This window comes from Melanerpes formicivorus, unplaced genomic scaffold, assembly GCF_026170545.1.
Source record: "Melanerpes formicivorus ecotype bairdi unplaced genomic scaffold, bMelFor1.0.p_v2 SCAF_26, whole genome shotgun sequence".
Taxonomy (NCBI): Eukaryota; Metazoa; Chordata; class Aves; order Piciformes; family Picidae; genus Melanerpes; species Melanerpes formicivorus.
Genome location: NW_027142378.1, coordinates 10,710,338 through 10,731,519, shown reverse-complemented (window position 1 = coordinate 10,731,519; position 21,182 = coordinate 10,710,338). Strand labels below are relative to the sequence as shown.

The 21,182-nt window shown below is 49.6% G+C and overlaps 1 protein-coding gene across 1 annotated transcript; it reads left to right on the top strand.

Moving 5' to 3' along the window:
* Positions 1-73: 73 nt before the first annotated feature.
* SNX5 (sorting nexin 5) lies at positions 74-20,671 on the top strand. Its single transcript, XM_068153641.1, has 13 exons — positions 74-178; positions 9,681-9,785; positions 10,464-10,574; positions 11,292-11,413; positions 12,036-12,159; positions 12,759-12,854; positions 14,216-14,321; positions 14,403-14,478; positions 15,939-15,978; positions 16,070-16,156; positions 17,480-17,639; positions 18,500-18,585; positions 20,110-20,671. Exons 1-13 carry the CDS (start codon positions 146-148, stop codon positions 20,155-20,157), a joined length of 1,194 nt encoding a protein of 397 aa, XP_068009742.1. The 5' UTR covers positions 74-145; the 3' UTR covers positions 20,158-20,671.
* The last annotated feature ends 511 nt before the right edge of the window (positions 20,672-21,182 follow it).

Genomic DNA, 21,182 nt, shown 5'->3' with positions numbered 1-21,182 from the left:
CCCCTCAGCTGGGCGCCGCGGGGGCGGGAGGTGTGGCGCCGGTGGCGGGAGGCGGCCGGCGCCGCGGCTCCGCCCCGGGCTATATGAGGCGGCGGCGAAGAAGAAGAGGAGGGAGGCGGCGAGTGGCTGGTTGTGCCTGGGTGACATGGCTTTGCTCCGGGAGGACGCGCAGAGCAAGGTGAGGCTGCTGGACGGCGCTGGGTTTGGCGCGGGCTGAGGGCCGCGCTCGGCTCTGGGCTTGCCCGGTGCGGGGTGAGGGAGCTCCCTGCTTCCCTCTCCCTGCCTTCTCCCTCTCTATCTCCTCTCTCCCTATCTCCGGCAGCGCAGGAGTGACCGCGTTTATTTTTGTTTGGGGGGAAAAATTAAAAAAAAGTAGTTTGTGCTTTTTTTTCAGTCCCTGTGCTGCTTGTTTCTTGCATCCGAGGCGCTGTGAGGGCAGGTGGGGAAGGTTCAGCAGCCCAGAGGGAGCCTGGGGCGCTGTCCCTGAAGGGAGAGGTGTCTGGAGAAAGGTGAAGGGGGGGGTGGAAAAGGAGGGAAAAGTGTGAGGGAGGAGGGAGGGAAGGGCTGTGCCCAGGCAGGGCAGGCTGTGAGCAGAGGAGCCCCCGGCTGGGGCTGTGGGCAGAGGAGCCCCCGGCCCGGGCTGTGAGCGGAGCCCCCGGCCCGGGCTGTGGGCAGAGGAGCCCCCGGCTGGGGCTGTGGGCAGAGGAGCCCCCGGCCCGGGCTGTGAGCAGGGTGGTCAGCAGGGCCTTCCAGCTGCAGGCAGGGGCTGAGCCTGCTGGCAGGCTGCAGGAGCTGGCCAGGACCCGCGGCTGGGCGTTAGCAGTGAGGTCCTGTGGGCGCTTCTGCTGGGGGTGTGTGAGCAGCCTGCCTGCTCCTGCGGCCGCTGCTGGCCGAGCTGCCAGCTGTCACTCCAGCCGCCGTGCCTCTCCCCTGAGGCTCTCACGTCCAGCGGCTGGCTGGCTTGCTTTTCCTTTCTCTGTTGTAAAGTCGAAGCTTTGAGGTGCCGGGGAGCCTTATGCCTCCTCTTTGGCTCCCCAGTGTGAAAGCTCTCGAATCTCTCGGAGGAAGTGCAGATGAAATGCTGAAACAAGAACTTTGTGAATGAGCATGTGCACGTGTAGGCACTGCTCAGAATTCGTCCTCCTGCTGGACGAGCTGTTTGAAGTAACTTACTTCAGAGTATCACAGTATCAGTCAGGGTTGGAAGGGACCACAAGGATCAGCCAGTTCCAACCCCCCTGCCATGGGCAGGGACACCCCACACCAGATCAGCCTGGCCAGAGCCTCATCCAGCCTGGCCTTAAACACCTCCAGGTCTTACCTGGCTTAAAAACTAACCTCCACACATCCTAAATGAAAGGCAGTACAGCCCTCTAGCAGTGTAAGAGCTACCCATTTGACTTCCACACTGCTGCATCTGAATACAGTTTGCGTTGTGATTAAGCTTAACCCCCAAGCAGAAAGATGTTAAAGATGCTCAGATCTGTTCAGTTTGTGCTGTCTCCAGCTCTTTTGGGAAGATATGTGTGAGCTGACTTCAGAGCTAGAAGGAGGCTTGCCTTTTAGTAACTTTTTGAAGGTGACTTCATTTTTTGTCTGTCTCTCTTGCATAAACATCTCTCAAATGGTCTTGATCCAGTAGGACAGGCACAAGTTTGTTGGACAGGGGGTTTCCATTTCTTCACTTTGAACTGTGAACCATCCTGTGCTTTAGCCTCCTGCTGCTGCATCTATCAGTGTTCAAGCACCTGCCATTTGAGGGTAGTGAGTGCAAGCCTTCATAGGTGAGGCCTAGAGGGGAAGGTAGGATATCAACTGCCTTGCAGCCATGGGTAACTTTGAGTGTTTATGTGCCCTTTCTGATTTGGAAGACAGGAATATTGGGGGGAGGGGAAAAAGTTCCTACAGGGAGGGCTGAAGTAGCTTTAAACTCTAGTGCTCAATGGGCAAAGATTAACTAGCCTGTTTGAGGTGGTAGAGCTCCTTGGGATTCCAGCAACAGGGAGGAGGATAGAAATGCTCTTATCTTGTCTGTTCCTGTTTAGGTAAGAAAGCAGCAACATGGAACTGGTGTGTGGCCAGTAGATAAAGCCTGTGCCTAGAAAGGAGGCTTTGTTAGATGTTAACCTTGAATAGCAATCATTGGTAAGCATAAAGTAGAAACTGACCCTGTGGTGGTGAAGCAGGAGAGGCTCAGGATGTGTAGGAAGAGGAAGGGAGGGTAGGAGAAGGGTGATTGGAAGTGCAGTGGGAAAGCTGGGGTAATCTGTCACAGAAAGGAAGAGGCACTTCAGAAAGTGAAGCCAGTCGTGGGGATTGCCAAGGTGAACTTAGGCATCTGCTCTGATACTTCGTGTCAGTGGTTTGACAGCCTTTTAAAGGCTTCACTCAGCAGCTAAATCATTCCAGAGCAAAATACTGAGAGTGTTGTAGCCCCTCTCTCAGAGCAGTCAGCTGGCAAAATGATGTGTCATAGCTGGGGAGTTGCTGTTAGCATTTGTCATCAGTGGTTCTCTGCCTGGCAACTTCTGCATGCTCAGGAAGGAATGAGGGCCCACTAGATCCTGCTTGTGCTCTGCAAGGAAACTGCTGCTGCAAGTTGCTGGGCCCAAAAGCAAGTACAGAGGCGAGCTGCTAGCAAGAAGAGAGTGACTGGATGCATTGTCAAGGACACATGGCCTTCAGGAAGCTGCCCAGCAGCAGCTGATCTGTGTAAGGTGGAGAGAGCACCTGGAGAGCAACTGTCTTGCTGACACTCCCTGCCACCAGCTCCAGCCTAGCTGCAGGAAGTCAGCAAAACATTCCTCTAGGTGTTGGCTGTGGCTTAGGGATATGCTGCTGTTTAACAGTGTCTGTTTCATTTGGGTGTGCTTCATGTTGCAGATGGGCTGAAAGCCTTTTGCCCAGTGGTCTGCTCTGCAGGCAGACTCCTGGAGCAGGGTTGGTTTGGCCCGTTGGACATTTCAAGCTGAGGAGGCAGTGGATTGGGTGGAGGCCTCCATTTACTGGGAGGTGGAGCAAGGTGGGCTAGAGAGGCAGAATATGGCATTCTTCAGTATTGATGGTGCCCTTCTCTCTGTCAGGAGAGTGCTGCAGAGATCCCTGTGACAGGAGAGCTAAGTGAGCAGGCCAGCTTCCTGCACAGCCAGTGGTGCTCTGGCTATAGAGGCTACCTTCTGCTCACTTGGCAAGCACTGCACTTGATGAGGAATGCCATCTCAAAGCAACTAAATCGAGCTGTTATTTCCTCTCTATCTTTGTTCTAAGCAAAATAGTGAAACCATTGCATCACTGGAGCTTAACACTCCCAAAGACACAAGTCTGGGAGGCCATTTGCTTAAGTAGTGATAGCAAGACTGTGTGCAAGGCAACTGCTTCAGTCTTCCTGGCTCTCTCTGACTCTATTTCAGAGTCAGAGCTAGCACTGAGCTTGTCAGGAAGACTGCAAAATCAAAGCTTCATACTTACTGTACCAACTCTTTGCTGCTGCATGCATGCAGTGTACTTTAAGACATACTTTTTAGTGTCTTAACTAAAGGCAAGCTTAAGCCACTTGTGCTGAATGGGACTGAAATGTAGTTCCAGCAACTAATGCTACTAATATCTGCTGGCCAGATACTCTGAAAGTCTGCTGGGTAACTGCTGACTGTTGAAACAAGGCCCTCTGGAACTCAGGACTTTGTATAAACTGCCAGGAAACATCATGATCATTTATTGATCTCTGGAGAGCACTTAAACTGGTTTAATTAGGAAGACTACTCTCTAAAAAGTAATGGCTTCGGGGTGGTGACAGGTGTGATTACTACTGGAGTCTCAGAATGGTAGAATCAGGAGTCAGGTGTAATTACTACTGGAGTCTTAGAATGGAAGAATCAGGAGTCATGTGGGTTGGAAAAGACCTTTAAGAGCATCAGCACCAACCAACCATATTACTTAACTCTATCGAGCCTGGTGCTAAGCCATGTCCCTCAGCACCACACCTCTGTATGTTTGAAACACCTCCAGGGATGGGGATTCAACCACCTCCCTGGGCAGCCTGTTCCAGTCTTTGAGAACCCTTTGAGTCCAGAAGTTTCTTCTAAAATCCAACCTAAACCTCCCCTGGTGAAACTTGAGGCCATTTCCTCTTGTCTTATCACTTCTTACCAGGGAGAAGAGACCAACACCCACCTGGCTCCAACCTCCTTCTAGGGAGTTGCAGAGGGGTAGAAGGTCTCTTCTGCAGGTTGAACAGCCCCAGCTCCCTCTGGTGCTTCTCACCAGACCCATTCTCTAGACCCTTCACGAGCTTTGCTGCCCTTCTCTGGACATGCTGCACCACTTCAGTGTCCTTGTTGGAGTAAGAGGCCCAAACCTGAGCCCAGGATTCAAGGTGTGGCCTCAGCAGTGCTGAGTGCTGGGATACAGCCACTTCCCTGCTTCTTGTGGTCACAGTGTTCCTGATGCAGGCCAGGATGCTCTTGGTTTTCTTGCTCACCTGGGCAGGTGCTGCCTCATCTTTGCCTGGCTGTTGATCAACACCCCCAGGTCTCTCTCTGCTGGGCAGTTTCCAGCCACTCTGTCCCGAGCCTGTAGCATTCATGGGGTTATTGTGCCCCAAGTGGAGGACCTGATGCTTGACCTTGTTTGTGGCTGTTGCTTGAATGACAGCAAGGAGGTGATCAGTTTGGTGGGTTTTTTCCCTCTTCTTTCTAAGGTAGCTGATAATAGGCAGAAAGGTCTAGGAGATGTAAATCCTTGTGGGAGGGCTCCTTGCTCCTCCTGGTTGAACCCCCTGGATTCACCTGACAGCAAGCAGAGGTTCTTATTTCCCTAGCAATGGGCTGTTGTGCAGGGTTGCTTGCACTGGCAGATTCTTTTGTTAGAAAGCAGAAGTCCTCCAGAACTGGTGCTGGAACTGCAAAGGTGGTTATTTTAGCAGCAGCAGTTCAGGCCACTCCACAGAATGAAGCAGTTTCCCCTGCTGAGGGTATTTCCTTCCCTGGATGGCTGCAAGCATGAAGCTGTCTTTGCATTAGATGAGGCCTGAGCAGAAACTTCTGTCAAGCTGAAGCCTGGGTAGCTGGTGGCCATCACTGGACTGTGCTGAAGTCTTCAGCTCTCTTGCTCTTTCCAGTCTCTCCAAGCAATGGAAGGAAGGCAAGTGCTGCAAAACCCTACCTGGCTTGCTCACAGCAGTGCTCTCCTCTCTCTCTTCCAGGTTCCAAGAGCTTCCAGATCAGGTGACTATCACACTGTCCTAATTAGTGCTGTGATGACTATTTTTAGTCTTCTGTTCCTGAGGCCTAGGAACATTAATCAATGTGATGACTGTTGTTCTGGAGGACTCTGGGGTTTTTCCTGATGTCCAGGGCAGACTGTTTTGGTGCACTGCATCTTTGAACAGGGAGAATGTTCCTTGAATCCTCAAGGAACCAAATAAGTGACTAAAAAGGCATGAGCCTTGAGTTAGGAGGCATCAGAACAGCTCTAGCAGTTGCTGTGATCACTGGAAACCAGAAGCCTCTAGGCTGTTTCTGACAAAAAAGGGGAAATGAGAGGTTAAAGCAGAGGCACTGCTGGCTTTGGGCTGAGTTTCAGTTTGTGGCCCAACTCACTGTGCTGTTCCAAGGAGTCACTGTTCTCTACCTCTTTGGGAATGTGGTGCAAGCAAGATGTTGATTTGTAATGACCTCCTTGATGGGGGGGTGACAGACTGCTTTCTGGTTAACTGGGATGGGAAAACTTCAGCTCCCTTGCCCACTGCCTGGATGGAGTGCAGTGAAGTCCTAGCAGAGAAGTGCCTCCAGGCATGAAGCAGCTGCCAGATATGGCAGGCCAGAGAGCTCAGATGGAGTGGTTTTCTGGTAATGCCTCGAGCTGGGTGCCTGCTGTAATCAAGCAACAAGCCTGGGGGCTGGAGATAAAGGTTGAATTCCTTTGTTCTGCACAGCCTTCATGTGGCCATAAGCAAGCTGATCCTCATTCCTGCTGGTGGGTTGGGTGTTGGAAGGATGGTGAAATGGAAGGTCCTGCATGATGAACTTGTGTTGGTGTGGAACATGTGCTTCAGGTACCTGCTGGCCTGGTGCTTTATAGAGCTGTGGTAATGAAGGCAGGGTGGGGGTGCCTTGCTCCCAGTTCAGTGGGGAAATGCTGCTCCAGCACCTTAGGTAGGGCAATGCAGCATTGTGTCCTCCTGAAGTCAGTGTGAATGCTGTCTTTGTAGTCTGAGCCTCGCTGCCATGGTTGTGTAATCCTAAAGGTCTGTGGCCTGGAGTCAGGAGCCCATAGTGACCTTCACAGGATTACAGCAGCCCAGTGCTTTTATGATCCTCTTTCATATGACTCCAGGCCTTTCACTGAAGACCAGGCTGGCAGGGTTGAGGTTGTGCTGTCTTCAAGCAGTGGTATGCTTGATGTTTGAGAGTGCAGTGGCCTTTAAGTGTAGGCTGGATCATGTGCAGATGTTCAGGGTGTGGGAGGCACAAGCTGTTTTTCTTACAGTTGACTTCATGTAGTGCTGAGGGGCAGAGTCCTACCACTCTATATTTATAGAATGGTTTGAGTTGGAAGTGACCTTAAAGATCATCTAGTTCCATCCCCCTGCCTTGGCCAGGGACACCTTCTGCTAGACCAGGTTGCCTAAGGCCTTATCCAGCTTGGCTTTGAACACCTTCAGGGAGGGGGCATCCACAACCCCTGTGGCCAACCTGTTTCAGTGTCTCAGCAGCCTTACTGCAAAGTTCCTGGCTTGTGTCCTGTGTCTGGGCTGGTTTCACACTTGGGGCTGTGTGGATGGCACAGGGGATCTCAAATGCTTATAAATACTTCAATGGTGGGTCAGGAGGATGGGACCAGTCTGTTAGTGGTGCCCAGTGACAGGGCAAAGGATAATGGGCACAAACTCAAACATAAGTTCTATCTAAACATGAGGAGGAACTTCTGTAAGGGTGATGGAGCCCTGGAACAGGCTGCCAGGAGAGGTGGTGGAGTCTCCATCTCTGGAGATACTCAGAACTTGTGTGGCCACCTGCTTTGGCAGGGGGATTGGACCTGACCCCCAGAGGTCCCTTCCAACCCCTACCCCTCTGTGATTATGTAATGCTGCTCTGGAGTGCAGTGCTGAACACTGCCTGTTGCTTTTGTGTAGATAAAGCTCTGCTGTGACAAGTTCTGCAGCAGCACACTTGGGGATTGCTGCAGCTGTAGGTTGTGTTCTTAGCCCCTTGCCTCTGCAGTTTTAGGTGCTAGTACGTGGGAGAAATGCCTACACCTGCTTCAGTCCAGCAAAGCAGTACCACCTTGTGTCCATACCTGCCCAGCTCCCCTGCAGGCAGCTACTAGGTGTGCAGCAGTGTGTATAGAGCATCTGACTGTGGGTTGCTACGTCCACAAGCCTCACAAAGATAGCTTCACAAACTCAGGGCTGGCTGATTTGTGTAATCCTCTCCCCAGTTTAGCTGAGAGGAAGCGGTTTCCTTGAGCTTATCATGCTTTCCAGACTCAGCAGTTTGTATTGTTAGCACTACTGATCCTGTTTGGACAGTAGAGATAAGTAAGCAGGATGCAAAACGCTGGGATCTGCATCTTGCTGCTTTGGCTGCTGGTGTTCACAGGCTGGGAAATGCTGCACAACTTTGCCTTTCATTCCACTGGCAACAGAGAGTGAGCTGTGCTCCCAGGGTCTGAATGGTGGCCTTCTACCCATCCTTCTAGTGGGCCAGCTTCTGCCTGTGCAAATGTCAGTGACATCTGAACTCTGCACCTTTGTGCTGTTTGGTCTGTGCCTTCCCAGCAAGGCCCAGAATCCCATGCCTGTAGGGGAGGAGACTAATCTGTCTCATGGGCTGTGTGGAGGAAGTTACTGTGTATGGTGAGAGTCACAGTGTATTAGAGGCTGGAAGGGACCTCCAGAGACCATTGGGTCCAACCCCCCTGCCCAAACAGGATCACCCAGGGTAGTCTGCATGGGAACACATCCAGGTGGGGTTTGAAAGTCTCCAGAGAAGGAGGCTCCCCAACCTCTCTGGGCAGCCTGCTCCAGTGTTCTTGTCACCCTCACTGCAAAGCAGTTTGATAAAGGTATTGAACAAAATTGGACCCAGTCCTGGGGAACACCACGGGCCATAGGCCTCCAAGTTGACTCTGTGCCACTGATGACCACCCTCTGAACTCTGTCAAGCCAGTCTTCAGTCCACCTCACAGACCAGCTGTCTGTGCCACATCTCCTGAGTCCCTGTATTGCTTGGAGTTCTACCACATCTACTCCAAGGTGAGCAGTGCTGGGACAAGGCCAGGTTGGATGGGGTCTTGAGCAGCCTGGTCTAGTGGAAGGTGTCCCTGTCCATGGCAGGGGGGTTGGAACTAGGCAATCCATAAGGTCCCATCTAACCCAAACCATTCCATGACCTCTTGTTCCAGGGCATGCTCTGTAAGCTCAACATCCTTGCTTGCTGCCAAGGCAATAGCCAGGCTTTGATAAAAGCTTTCTGTCCTACAGAAGTAGGAATGGGAAGCATAATGCTGCATCCAAGGTCCTTCCATAGTCACAAGGCTTGAAAAGCTTACCTGCCTCCTAACTTTAGCTTACAGCTGGTATGCAGGAGGTAGAGCTGTACTTGGCATAGCTGGAAGGATGAGAGCACTGGGGGTATCCCTCACTTCTGCCTGAGTGCCTGGGCATGGATGGTAGCAGTACCTGGTGATGCTTATTCATAGATGAGGGTGTAGGTCGTGCCAGGGGCAGGCTGGATGGGGGCAGGTGCATGCTGGCCTGACAGCTGTGTTCTCTACAGGCAGCCAGAGACTTGTTATCTCCCACATTTGGACTGCAGTACACAGATGGCCAGACCAGGGGGAGGGATTTTCCAAAGCTTCCCTTCAAAGGACAACCTCTCAAAACAGTTCTGCAGCTTTGCAGAAGTGTGAGGCAGTGTTCCTGCTGCCTGTGATACGACAAGAGAGTGTTCAGATGCTGTCTGGCACCGTTTCCCCCTGGGCTTTGGTGCTGAGATTTGATGTGCTTAGCAGGTGGCAGGGGCAGCCTCCTGGCTGGTAGGGTGTGTGCACTGCTAGTGTGCTGCAGGGAAATGGAGCTCCATGAGTTGTGGCCCAGTTCTCTAGCTAGCTTGCTCTGCTGGGAAGCCTTGGTCTGAAGGTCACTCTTTGGTTGGACTTTATGATTTCTGTTTTTTATTAAAAGATCTTTTCCAACCAAAATGATTCTGTGTTTCTTCAGCAAGCTTTCTATGTTGTGACCTTGATGCCCAGCATTTTCTCCCTCATGCAGGAGATAAGTGATCTGTTATGCTGTAGCATGGAAGGAAGGAGCTCAAGCTCAGGCCTGGTGTTACCAGGCCTTGTTTTTTGCCTCTCCTTTGTTTGGAAGGGAAAGGCTGTCAGTGATGTGCACAGGTTGCAGTCTCAAGGCTATCATGCTTGTTTAGATGTGTAGCTGCTGGAGGCAATGCTGATGACCAGCCACTGGAATGTGCTGCCCAGGGAGGTGGTGGAGTCCCCATCCCTGGAGGTGTTCCAGAGGGGCTTGGATGTGGCACTTGGTGCCATGGTCTAGTCCTGAGGTCTGTGGTGACAGGTTGGACTCGATGATCTTTGAGGTCTCTTCCAACCTTGGTGATGCTGTGATACTAAGTCTACTTGGTGGTTGCTCAAGGCTTATTCTGTGAATCCTGTTGCAGGTGAGGTCTGTATCTGTAGACCTGAATTTTGATCCTTCTCTCCAAATTGACATACCTGATGCCCTGAGTGAGAAGGACAGAGTGAAGTTCACTGTGCATACCAAGGTAAGATGATGGGGCAGAAGGATAGCTTCACAGGTGCTGTGGAAGTAATCTGTCTCTGCAGTACACCTACTCATAAACACGAGCTTGACAGTGGAGAGACAAATCTAATTAGGGCAACATTTTCCACCTAGAGGTGGCATGATGGTGCCAGGCATTGGAATAGGCTGCCCAGCTAGGAGGTGGAGTCACCATCCCTGAAGGTTTTCAAGAAATGTGTGGCCCTGGCACTTGGGGCCATGGTTTAATGGCCATGGTGGTGGTAGACTGAAGGTTGGACTTGATGATCTTAGAGATTTTGTCCAACCAAATGGATTCTGTGATTGTATATGCAGAAACTCTCAGATTTCTGGGGCTTGAACACTCCTTAAACACAGACAAGGTAGCTGATGCACTTGATTGGGTTTGCTTGAGGAGCCCTAGCTTGACACCAGAAGGCTGGGGAGTAGAGGTGGGGAAACCAGCTACTGTGAAACTTCACAAAATAAACTGCTTGGATGCTGTTCCACAAGAGTGCCTTCTCTTTAAATAGTAGTAAGGCTCCCAGATGAATGCCAGCTCAGCTAAAAGGGAGTAGGCGAGGCTCTTACTAGGCGAAACAGCTTCCTTTGGAAACAGACAGAACTGTTTCTAAAAGCCCTGATTTACAAAACAGTAGGGCTTCTATCTGTCTTCTTCCAGACTACCCTGCCAGCTTTTCAAAGCCCTGAGTTTTCAGTTTCCAGGCAGCATGAAGACTTTGTGTGGCTGCATGATACACTCAGTGAAACTGAAGAGTATGCAGGACTCATTGTAAGTATTTCCTAACATGCATGGAGTTCCAACAGAGATGGGGATTTCAAGTGCATGCCAGTAGACCAGAAGTCTGCTTTACTCATGGTACTCCTGTTTCATGGCTTGAGGATTCCCTCTGCTTCCTTTTGCCTTAATTCCCAAACAACGTGAGTGCTGTGGTGCCAACTTAGCTTTCCATATAGCTTGCTGCAGCAAAAAACCCAAACCTGAGTCCCTGACACCCTCCCTGGACTTGTTCAAGGCCAGGTTGGACAAGGCTGTGAGCAGCCTGGTCTAGTGGAAGGTGTTCCTGCCCATGGTGGAAGGGCTGGAACTAGATCATCTTTGAGGCCTCTTCCACCCCAAACCATGTTATGATGTTCTGCTGGCATTAATGTCTTCCTGAAGATGACACAGTGCAATGCTCTATTAAATATAGTCTGTCTTTTCTATCATGGTTCTTTAGGGGGTCCTGTGGGCCACAGGAGGTGGCTGGTTATGGGGTGGGTTATAGAAGTTGTTCCTCTTGCTTGGCTCTCCTCCAGGAGCAGAGGTAGCACAGAGTTGGGAGGGACAAACAGGCACCGAGACGTCAGTGTGCCTGTAGAGTGTCCTGGTGTAGACCCTTGCTGGCTTGTCATAACCAGGTGAAAGGGCAGCCTGCCAGAGAAGCCTAGAAGGAATCTTGGAGTCTTTGATTTGCTAGCATCTATCACTAACCAGTCCCTTGGCTAGATCCCTCCAGCACCTTCGAAGCCTGACTTTGACGGACCCCGAGAGAAGATGCAGAAGCTGGGGGAAGGAGAAGTCTCTATGACAAAAGAGGAGTTTGCCAAAATGAAGCAGGAGCTTGAAGCGTAAGTGCACTTGGTCTGCTGCTCTCCTGGGAGAGCAACTTCTTGGGTGATAACTGATCTTGGCTGTGACTGTTTACAAGGCTGGCTGCTGCTGCAGAGTCTTTAAAACTATGGAAGTGGGGAGTTGCCAAAAGTTCCTCTCAGACTGGGAAGCTTCCTAGCTAGAGATTGAAAGTAGCTTCTCTCTCACTAGTGAGCTCTTCAGGATCGTTTTGGTTGGGGAAAACCTCTGGTCTCATGTCCAGCCATTCTCTAACTTTACCAACATCCTTCAGCACCACAGCTCTGCATCCTTGAAACACCTCCAGGGGTGGGGATTCAGCCATGTCCCTGGGAAGCCTGTTCTAGTCTTTGAGAACCCTTTCAGTCAAGAAGTTTCTTTTGCTAACCAACCTAAACCTCCCCTGGTGCAACTTGAGGCCATTTCCTCTTGTCCTATCACCCTCCCCCCCCACCTCATTCCAACCTCCTTTCAGGGAGCTGTAGAGAGCAGAGGTCTCCAACCTAAACCCTCCCAGAAGGCTTTGGAATTATGCTGTGGAATATTTTCACTGGGTGATACTAAAGCAATTCTGTCTGCAGGTGGCAGAGGAGAACCTCTCAGTCTGTTCTTTCCTTTCAGTGAATACCTTGCTGTCTTCAAGAAGACTGTGTCGTCACATGAAGTCTTCCTTCAGCGCATTTCTTCTCATCCTGTGCTCAGCAAGGATCACAACTTCCATGTTTTCCTGGAGTATGACCAGGATGTAAGACACTCTTTATCTTTTCTCCTTTCTGAGGGAGGCAAGATGTTGGTGTTACCACTTTCTGGTCAGTCAATGTTATGTAAACCTGTGGGCAGCATCAGCAAGCAGATGTTGCCAGCAGTTCTGGGAGATGATTAAAGGATGACAGCCTGACCTTTTAGACTCTTCTCTGTTATAGATCTCAGTGTTTCCTAATCCTACTCAAATTGGTTAGGAACCCAACTTTCTGCCTTGGAAACAGGCATGGATCAGGTGTACCTGAGCTGTGTTTTTCCTGGTTCTCAAATGGAAGACTGGAGGTGCTAGTACTGTACTGCATCTGTTATGCCCTGTTTATTTGAGTGATAGGGGCTGATCCAAGGTGTGAGGAAAAACTGAGCCTTCTCTGGGAATGGGAAAAGCCTTTGGCACAGAAGAGCTGAACAACTTCTAGTCAAGCCACCTTTATACAGCTTGTGTGGGCATTATGGAGAGCTTGGAAATCAGCCTGCTCTGCCATATGAGAGCTGTAAATGATGCTACTCTATTGCAAATGTCAAAACACTTGCTTTCCCCACCCCCTTGGGATAGTTCTAAAGCTGACTTGGCCTCTGTTGCAGCTGAGTGTTCGGAGGAAAAACACAAAGGAGATGTTTGGTGGCTTTCTAAAAAGTGTGGTGAAGAGTGCAGATGAAGTCCTCTTCTCTGGAGTCAAGGTAAGGTGGTTGGTTTACCTCTTACCCTAATCTGGATTTGGTTGTTTTCTTGCTTCTTGAGCTGCTGAAGTTGTCTGCTTCAGGCTTAATGTGTGTGAGGCTCAGCTACTGATGCTAACAGTCCCTGTTACTGCTGTCCCAAGTTAGGTGGTATAGCCTATCTCACTTCTACAGAAGTTAAAATGGCAAAGCTGCAGGCTGTTCAGTTCAAGTGTGTATTTGAAGCTTCTAGTGGGTGAAGAAGAGTTGCCTTAGCACCTGATACTGGTCAGGAGGAAGGATCTCTGGAGGTCCCTTCCAGCCCTTAACAGCCTCTGATCCTCTGCTTCAAGAAATGCTCTCATGGCTTTGGTGTATTCAGAGCTCTGAACAGGCATGATTTCTGGGTCTGTGCTTGCAGTGGATCAGATCATAGAATCAGAGTTGTTAGGGCTGGAAGGGACCTCAAGGATCATCCAGTTCCACCCCCCCTGCCATGGGCAGGGACACCTCACACTACAGCAGGTTGCCCAGAGCCACATCCAGCCTGGCTGCAAACACCTCCAGGGATGAGGCTTCCACCACCTCCCTGGGCAACCTGTGCCAGGCTCTCACCACCCTCATGGGGAAGAACTTCTTCCTAATATCTAATCTGAATCTACCCTTTTCTATGTTTTGCTCCACTCCCCCCAGTCCTATCACTCCCTAACACCCTGAAGTCCCTCCCCAGCTTTCTTGTAGCCCCCTTCAGATACTGGAAGGCCACAGTTAGGTCTCCTCAGAGCCTTCTCTTCTCCAGACTGAACAGCCCAACTCCTGCAGTCTGTCCTCATAGGAGAAGAGCTCCAGCCCTTTGATCATCCTGTGGTCCTTCTCTGGACACATTCCAGCACCTCCAGAGCCTTCCTGTATCAGTTACCAAAGACTCCTGTAACTGGCCCAGCTGCAGCTTCTCTAATGTTGCCATGGTAGATCCTTCGAACAGCCCTGCTCTCCTGAGCAGTGTCATAAAACATGACCATACATACAGTGTTGGGTGTAGATGTGAAGCAAGCTTGTAAAATGCTTCCTGCTCAGCTCCAGTGTTGTAGCAGGCCTGGGACTTCCAGTACCAACTTACTGATTGCTTCAGACAACCTGCAGTGTAGAGTAGTTAAGTGTCAAGTCCATCTTCCCTTCATTGATGAGAAGGGAAAAAACTCCCTTGTCCTGAACAGCTTAGTGTGATTAAACCATTGGCTCAGGATCTTGGCTTGAACTCTGCTCTTCAGTAGAGGTTTATGGGCACAGTGCTTATGTGGTTATTTCTTTGGCCCTTCCCAGTGCAGGGAAGAGCTTTGTGTTCTGCAGTAACTGATTCAACAGGTCATGTTCTCTTGCAGGAAGTAGAAGACTTTTTTGAGCAAGAGAAGATTTTTCTTGTAAACTACTGGAACAAAATCAAGGATGCATGTGCAAAAGCAGATAAGATGACCAGATCTCATAAAAGTGAATCCTTTCTCAAAGACCTTTCTCAAGGCTTTGCAGTCTGCCTGACTCCAGCCTGAAAACCTTGTCTTGTCCTTGCAGATGTTGCAGATGACTATATTTATGCTTCAGCTCGCTTGAACAGCCTGGCATTAGAAGAGCCTACAGTTATCAAAAGGTAAGCCAGTTAACTGTTCATAAACATACCCAGAGCCTCTGAATATCAAGGTCCTTCTGTAAAGGAGTATCCAGGGGATTGAGTCATAGCTGGTTTGAATTTCTTCAGCTGCAAGCCAGTGGCATTTGAAACTTTTTTTGTTGTTCTTTCCTCTGACATTGGTGGTGCAGCAGACCCAGATCAGTTTCATCTGACTCTAAACTAGCTGATCTTTCCCATTTATGCCCTAGAGCTGGATTCTGCTGGCCATCAAAGCTCCTACTAAACAATAGTCTCCTTGAATATTTCTTTCCTAAGTCACAAACTCCCAGAGACTATGGGAGAAAGAGTCATGCAGCTGGCTTCTAATGTACTCTTAAACACAACACAACTTACACTAGGCTTTGATGACCTTCTGGATGGTTTTAGTTCCAGAATGCTATGGGGGTTTTCAGCTATGAAAAGCTTTTCTCAAGTGACTTCTTGCACCTCTTTAAACTTGGCTGTCAGTTTGCCAAGCCCTTGGTAAAACAGAATATATAGCTGAATAAACAAGAAAGTTCATCCCTCTCAGAAGGGGGCAATAGGGGAATTCTCCCCAAGACCTGAATCATAGAATGGTTTGGATTGGAAGGGACCTTAAGGATCATCTAGTTCCAACACCCTTGCCATAGGCAAAGACACCTTCCACTAGACCAGGTTGCTCAAGGCCCCATCCAGTCTGGCTTTGAACACCTCCAAGGAGGGGGCATCCAGAGCCTCCCTGGGCACCCTGTTCTAGTGTTTCACCACCCTCACTGGGAAGAATGGCTTCCAAATATCCAGTCCAAATCCAGCTTAAATCCACTCCCCTTCATCCTATCACTACAAGCCCTTACAAAAAGTTCCTCCCCAGCTTTCCTGTAGGCCACTTTCAGGTGCTAGATGGCCACTGTGAAGTCTCCCTGGGTCTTTCTCCATGCTGAACAGCCCCAACTCTCACAGCCTGTCCCCACAGGGAGATCATCTTCATAGCTGTCTTCTGGACCCACTCCAGCAGTTCCATGTCCTCCTTGTGCTGAGGGCACAGGACTGGACACAGTACTCCAGGTGGGGTCTCATGAGAGCAGAAGGGCAGAATCAGCTCCCTTGTCCTGCTGGTCACACTCATTTTGATGCAGCCCAGGACAGGGTTGGCCTTCTGGGCTGCAAGTGCACATTGTCAGCCAGAGATCAGTGTTGCTGCTGTAAATGGTGTCTGGCTGCTCAGCATGACTAGCCTGTTAGGCTGGAGTTCAAAACATCTTGTATTGAACCTTTTAATCCAGGCCTCTGCCTAGACCTGAGTTCTTTTCAAACCTTTATTTGGGTCTGCTTGCAGGAGTGACCTGCAACCTTCAGCTCTTCCATTTCCTGCCAGTTGATGCCAGCACTTGTCAGACTAAGTAGCTTGAAGTTATTTATGCTGGTGTGTTGTCTTGTGTTTTTCTTTCCCCTCCTAGGTACTTGTTGAAAGTTGCTGAGCTCTTTGAGAAACTTGGGGTAAGAGAAGCTTTAGGAGGGAGGGCCAGAATCCCTGAATGGGGATGGTGCTATTTCCCCCTCCACACCAACTGTCTGCTCTCTTCTGCAGAAGGTAGAAGGCAGGGTGTCATCTGATAAAGACTTGAAGCTCTCTGAACTGCTGCGCTACTACATGCTCAATATAAAAGCTGCCAAGGTGAGAACTTCTCTTTTGCTTTTGATGTTTTGTTATGGCCATCACCACTTGCTCAGTGTAGTCTTTGTGCTTAGAGAACACAGGAAGGTAGATCCCAAAGAAACCAGAACTCCTAAGCCACAGCCATACACTGGTTAGCTGCAGTCCCAGCCCACTTAAAGTGTCTTGGCTAGTTTCTTTGACAGGTAAAAGAGGAAAAAAGAAGCATAGAAAGGTCTGGGTTGGAAAGGACCTCCAAAGGTCATCTAATCCAACCCTCAACTAGATCAGGCTGTCCTAGAGCCCTGTTGAGCCTCACCTTGAGTATCTTCAGGGATGGGGCCTCAACAACCTGCTTGGGCAACCTGTTCCAGTGTTCCACCCCCCTCATGGTAAAGAACTTCTTACAAACACCCACTCTAAGTCTGCTCTTTAGTTTGAAGCCATTGCCTCATCTTGTCACTACAGACCTTTGTAAACAATCTCTCTCCATCATTCTTGTAGGCCCCCTCCAGGTACTGGAGTTAGAGCAAACTGGGTTTGAGTCTGCAGCAGTGTTTTAACCCTTCCCCTTTGAGTGCTTGTGACTTGTCAGTAAACCTCATGATGATTAATTACATCCTGAAATGAATCTCAGCCACCCAAGCACTACTGAGTCTGCAGTAACATGTGAAGGCTGTTGGAGTCTGGACTTCCAGGAGGGGCTTGGTAGATTGATGTAACTGCAAAAGCCTTGCCAGCAACCCTTTTTCTAATGAATACTTGCCTTGGCCAGGAGATGACTGCTGAGAAATGCTATGTAGCTGTGACCTGCTGGGCCTCTTCTAGTATTATACCTTTTATTGTCAGGTAGCCTGGAACATTCCTTCCAGGCATCCTGTGTCCTGTACTGCTGTTTAGGTATCAACACTGTGGTGCTGCGAGATTGGAGAGGAATTGGTGCTAAGAGCTATGCTGCTTCTCCTGTCTGGGTTAGTGCAGTGCTTCAGTCAGACTGTCAGGTCTCCAAATTAAATGGTGGTGTATCCCTTACCAGAAGTAGTCAGAATCCAGGAGGTGCTGTTCCTCCTTGGTGGAGAGGCCCACCTTATAGCAGGATAAAGCACCTCTAAGGGAAGAAGCAATGCCCTGCATAGCCCCCAGACTACCTTAACTAAGGCACAAGTGGCTGTCTGGAAGACTTGACACTGCACTGGCAAAAGGCTCCTGTTGTTATGCTGAGGTCTGGGGAAAACAACTCAAATCTGATGCTGAAAGGAGTGAAGCTTCCCTGATGCTGAGGTGATTGCAATGTCAATTTGGGAGGCAGTCCTCTTAAAGCTTTGCACCATTCTTGTCTTTCAGGATCTTCTGTACAGACGTACAAGGGCTCTTGTTGACTATGAAAACTCCAACAAAGCTCTAGACAAAGCCAGGCTGAAGAGCAAGGATGTCAGGCTGGCTGAGGCACATCAGCAGGATTGTTGTCAGAAGTTTGAAAAGATTTCAGAATCTGCCAAACAAGGTAAACTGGGCTTTGAAGGGAGGAATCTTATTGCTTTCCAGGTATCCAGCTGTCCTTCAGGCTGGCCACACTTCTTTTGGTGCATCCCAGGGTGCAATTGGCTTTTTGGGCTGCTAGTGCACACTGTTGGCTTATGTCCAGCTTCTCATCCAGCAGTATGCCCAAGTCATTCTCAGTTCCAGACTGAACTCTTGTTCTCAGCCTCCACCTGAAGGCTTCCACACCTCAGACTTCTGATGTAATGTAGGAACTCTGCAGACAGCTGTGCTGGGGCACTGCAGAAGCCTGAGTGTCTCATACAGAGTTTCAAACACTGGTTCTTAGCCAGATGGCTTTGGACAGTCTATAACAGAGGAAATCCACTTTAACAGCACACATGCCACTCCTTTCAGTGTTCCTGGGTTTTAAATGCTCTGTGTTCTCACAGAGCTTGTGGAGCTGTTAGAATTCCAGTTGTTGTCTCCCTACAAAACCTTTTTCACAGTATCACCAAGGTTGGAAGAGACCTCAAAGATCATTGAGTCCAACCTGTCACCACAGACCCCATGAATAGACCATGGCACCAAGTGCCACATCCAGTCCCCTCTTGAACACTTCCAGGGACGGTGACTCCACCGCCTCCCTGGGCAGCACATTCCAATGACTCTCTGTGAAGAACTTTCTCCTCACCTCGAGCCTTGTCTGGAGGCAGGATGTGTCATACAATGAATGCATCTCTGGCTAGCAGCAGCAAGGCTCTTGAACCTTTTTGTGGTCAAACACACTTAACTAGAGCTGTACAAAAGAATTCATGCAGCATTAAGGGGCACTGCTGCCACTTGAGTCAGTTTGTCTTACCTCTCTGTCCTCCTTCCTTCCAGAGCTGGTGAGCTTCAAAGAGAAGAGAATAGCAGCGTTCCGCAAAAACCTCATTGAAATGGCAGAGCTGGAAATAAAACATGCAAAGGTGTGTGCTTCTGGGAATTCACCAGGGATAGCTCTGGAGAAGGGAGTGTTGTGCAGTGCAGAGGGTTTGCCAGGCTCCCTTTGAAACGAGGAAGCTTAAACCAGAACAGCCAGGCCCTTCAGCTGAGATCCGAGGAGGGGAAGGAAAGGAAGTCAGGAGCTGGAGGCACAGCGCATACAGAGAACAACTGCTGACAGTCTCTGTCCCATGTGGAGAGTCTGTTTTCAGCCTGTCACTCCTGGGACACCAGCAGCCTCTTGTGCTGCCAGTGAGAAGTCTCAGTTTTGCAGGGAGTGCAGAACAGCTCACATAACTGCCCCCCTGTGGGCCTCATCTGTGGGCTTTGGACCCCTCTTGCATCCAGAGGCAGCTGCTGCTTCAAGCATTGCTGTGAGGGCACATCCTGCAGCTTGTGATCTAGCTGCCAGCCCTTCCTTGGCTTGTCAGTGGAGGGGAAATCATAGAATGGTTTGGGTCAGAAGTGACCTTAAAGATCATCTAGTTCTAATCCCCCTGCCATGGGCAGGGACACCTTCCCCTAGACCAGGTTGCTCAAGGCCTTATCCAGCCTGGCTTTGAAAGCCATGCTGACTAGCAGGTTCTGCCAGGCTTGTTTTACTGAGCAGATCTTAAGTAGGCTGTGGAGACCACACCATCTAGTGCCATCCATCTATGTAAATTACAGACCTAAACTGAGAGGCTCAAGCTAAGGTAATTGTGCACCCTCAACTCCTTTTGAAGAGGGAAAGTCTAACTTCCCACTCACTGAGATTTCTGGGGTTCATCACAGGTAGCTACTTAAGTGCTGAGCTTGAATGTGACTTGACTGGACTTGATGTTAAAGGTTTTTTCCAACTGAAACAGTTCTATGATTCTGTGTAAGAGGCTTGACAGCACTGCTTGGTTTGGCCCACTGAAGTGCTACTGTCTTGCCCCTCTCCTTCCCACAAACTGAGCCATGGCTGCAGGCCTGCTGGAGGAGGCAGGTTGCAGTCTGTATAGAATTGTTTTTGTTTGGAAGAGACCTCTAAGATCATGGAGTCTGTCAACCTAAGACCATTTTGGCCATTAAACCATGTCCTGAAGTGCCATCTCCACATTTCTTGAGTACCTCCAGGGATGGTGACTCCACCACCTCCCTGGGCAGCCTGTTCCAGTGCCTGGCCACTCTTGTCAGTAAAGAGATTTTTCCTAATCTCCAACCTAACCCTCTCCTGGCACAATTTCAGGCCATTTCCTCTTGTTCTATCACCTGATGCTAGGGAGAGTAGACTGACACCCACCTCACTCTGATCTGCCTTCAGGAAGTTGTGCAGTGAGGTCTCCCCTCAGCCTCCTGTTCTCCAGACCCTTCATCAGCTTTGTCCTTCTCTGGCCACACACAATCAGCTCAATGTCTTTCCTGTAGTGAGAGCCCCCAAACCAAACCCAGAATGAGGTGTGGCCTCACCAGTGCAGAGTGCAGGGACAGGATCACTCCTCTGCTGCACTGATTGATCAGACATGAATTCTTTTCTCTTCCAGAACAACGTCTCTCTCCTGCAGAGCTGTATTGACTTGTTCAACAATTAAGGCACCTTTATCCTGAGACTGTGAAAGAAGCATCAATTGCACTCAATGGCCAGGGACAACTTACTGCCTTGACTTCATTAGCTTAATGTAAAGATTCTCACTGAGATTGTTAGACTAATACTTGTTGGTAGTGATGCATTGACTTTCTTGGTATAAATGGGAGCTGAACTGTGTATGAATTGGCTAGATGGAGCTAATGTCCTGTTGGCTGATAACTCAAAATGAGTTCAATGTAAGAAATCAGTTTGCTGCTGCCTGGCTTCACTTAGCAGGAAATGTTTTCTGAGGACAACTCTTTGGGGTGTTTTGCAGGGTCACCAAGTAATCTGGCTCTTCATATCCCTGATACAGTTAAAAGTGGGGGCAGACTTAGTGTAGCCATTTTCTAAAGGAGATACCTTAACATTCCACTTCCCAGGCAGATTTCTACTGCAATATATTTTGGATTTCTATAACTACATTCAGTATTTGTACACTTTGGGGCAATACAGCAAATAAAGGTCTGATACAACAAGACTCTGTGTGGGATGTGAAGTGACAAACTGAGCTGTCAGGCACAGAACTCTCACAAAGCACTCCTCACCTGGAGCTCTTCACTCACTAGAGAAATATTTGCCTCAATGGGATTGTTCTTGGAATGGATGTGGGGACTTGAGGTCCTGCTGCTCTTTGAGTAGCTCTTAAACTTCTCTGCTGCATAGGAAGAAGACCAAGCATTGATCTACAGACTGCTTCCTTGTGCTTGATGTTTTCATGGAATGGTTTGTGTTGGAAGAGACCTCCAAAGAATGGGCAGGGACACCTTTGACTAGACCAGGTTCCTCAAGGCCCTGTCCAACCTGGATGTGTTTTGTCACAATGCTTCCTGTTTTGTCAGTCTTTACACCTCCTGCTACCAACAAGAGGTAGCCTTTCAGGGCTTCTGGAAGCACAGTCCCCTGGAAGTCTTCTCTCAGAACCTTGTCTCACTTCTTCTGACTATACTTCAGTAGGCTGTGTAGCTGTGCTGTGGGCAGACTGCCTGA

Bases quoted from the DNA above. Each gene is read 5' to 3' on its own strand.
- SNX5 (XM_068153641.1), top strand. From the start codon at position 146: ATGGCTTTGCTCCGGGAGGACGCGCAGAGCAAG. The intron at 16,157-17,479 runs GTGAGAACTTCT...CTTGTCTTTCAG, and splicing joins TCAATATAAAAGCTGCCAAG to GATCTTCTGTACAGACGTAC. The intron at 17,640-18,499 runs GTAAACTGGGCT...CCTTCCTTCCAG, and splicing joins TTCAGAATCTGCCAAACAAG to AGCTGGTGAGCTTCAAAGAG.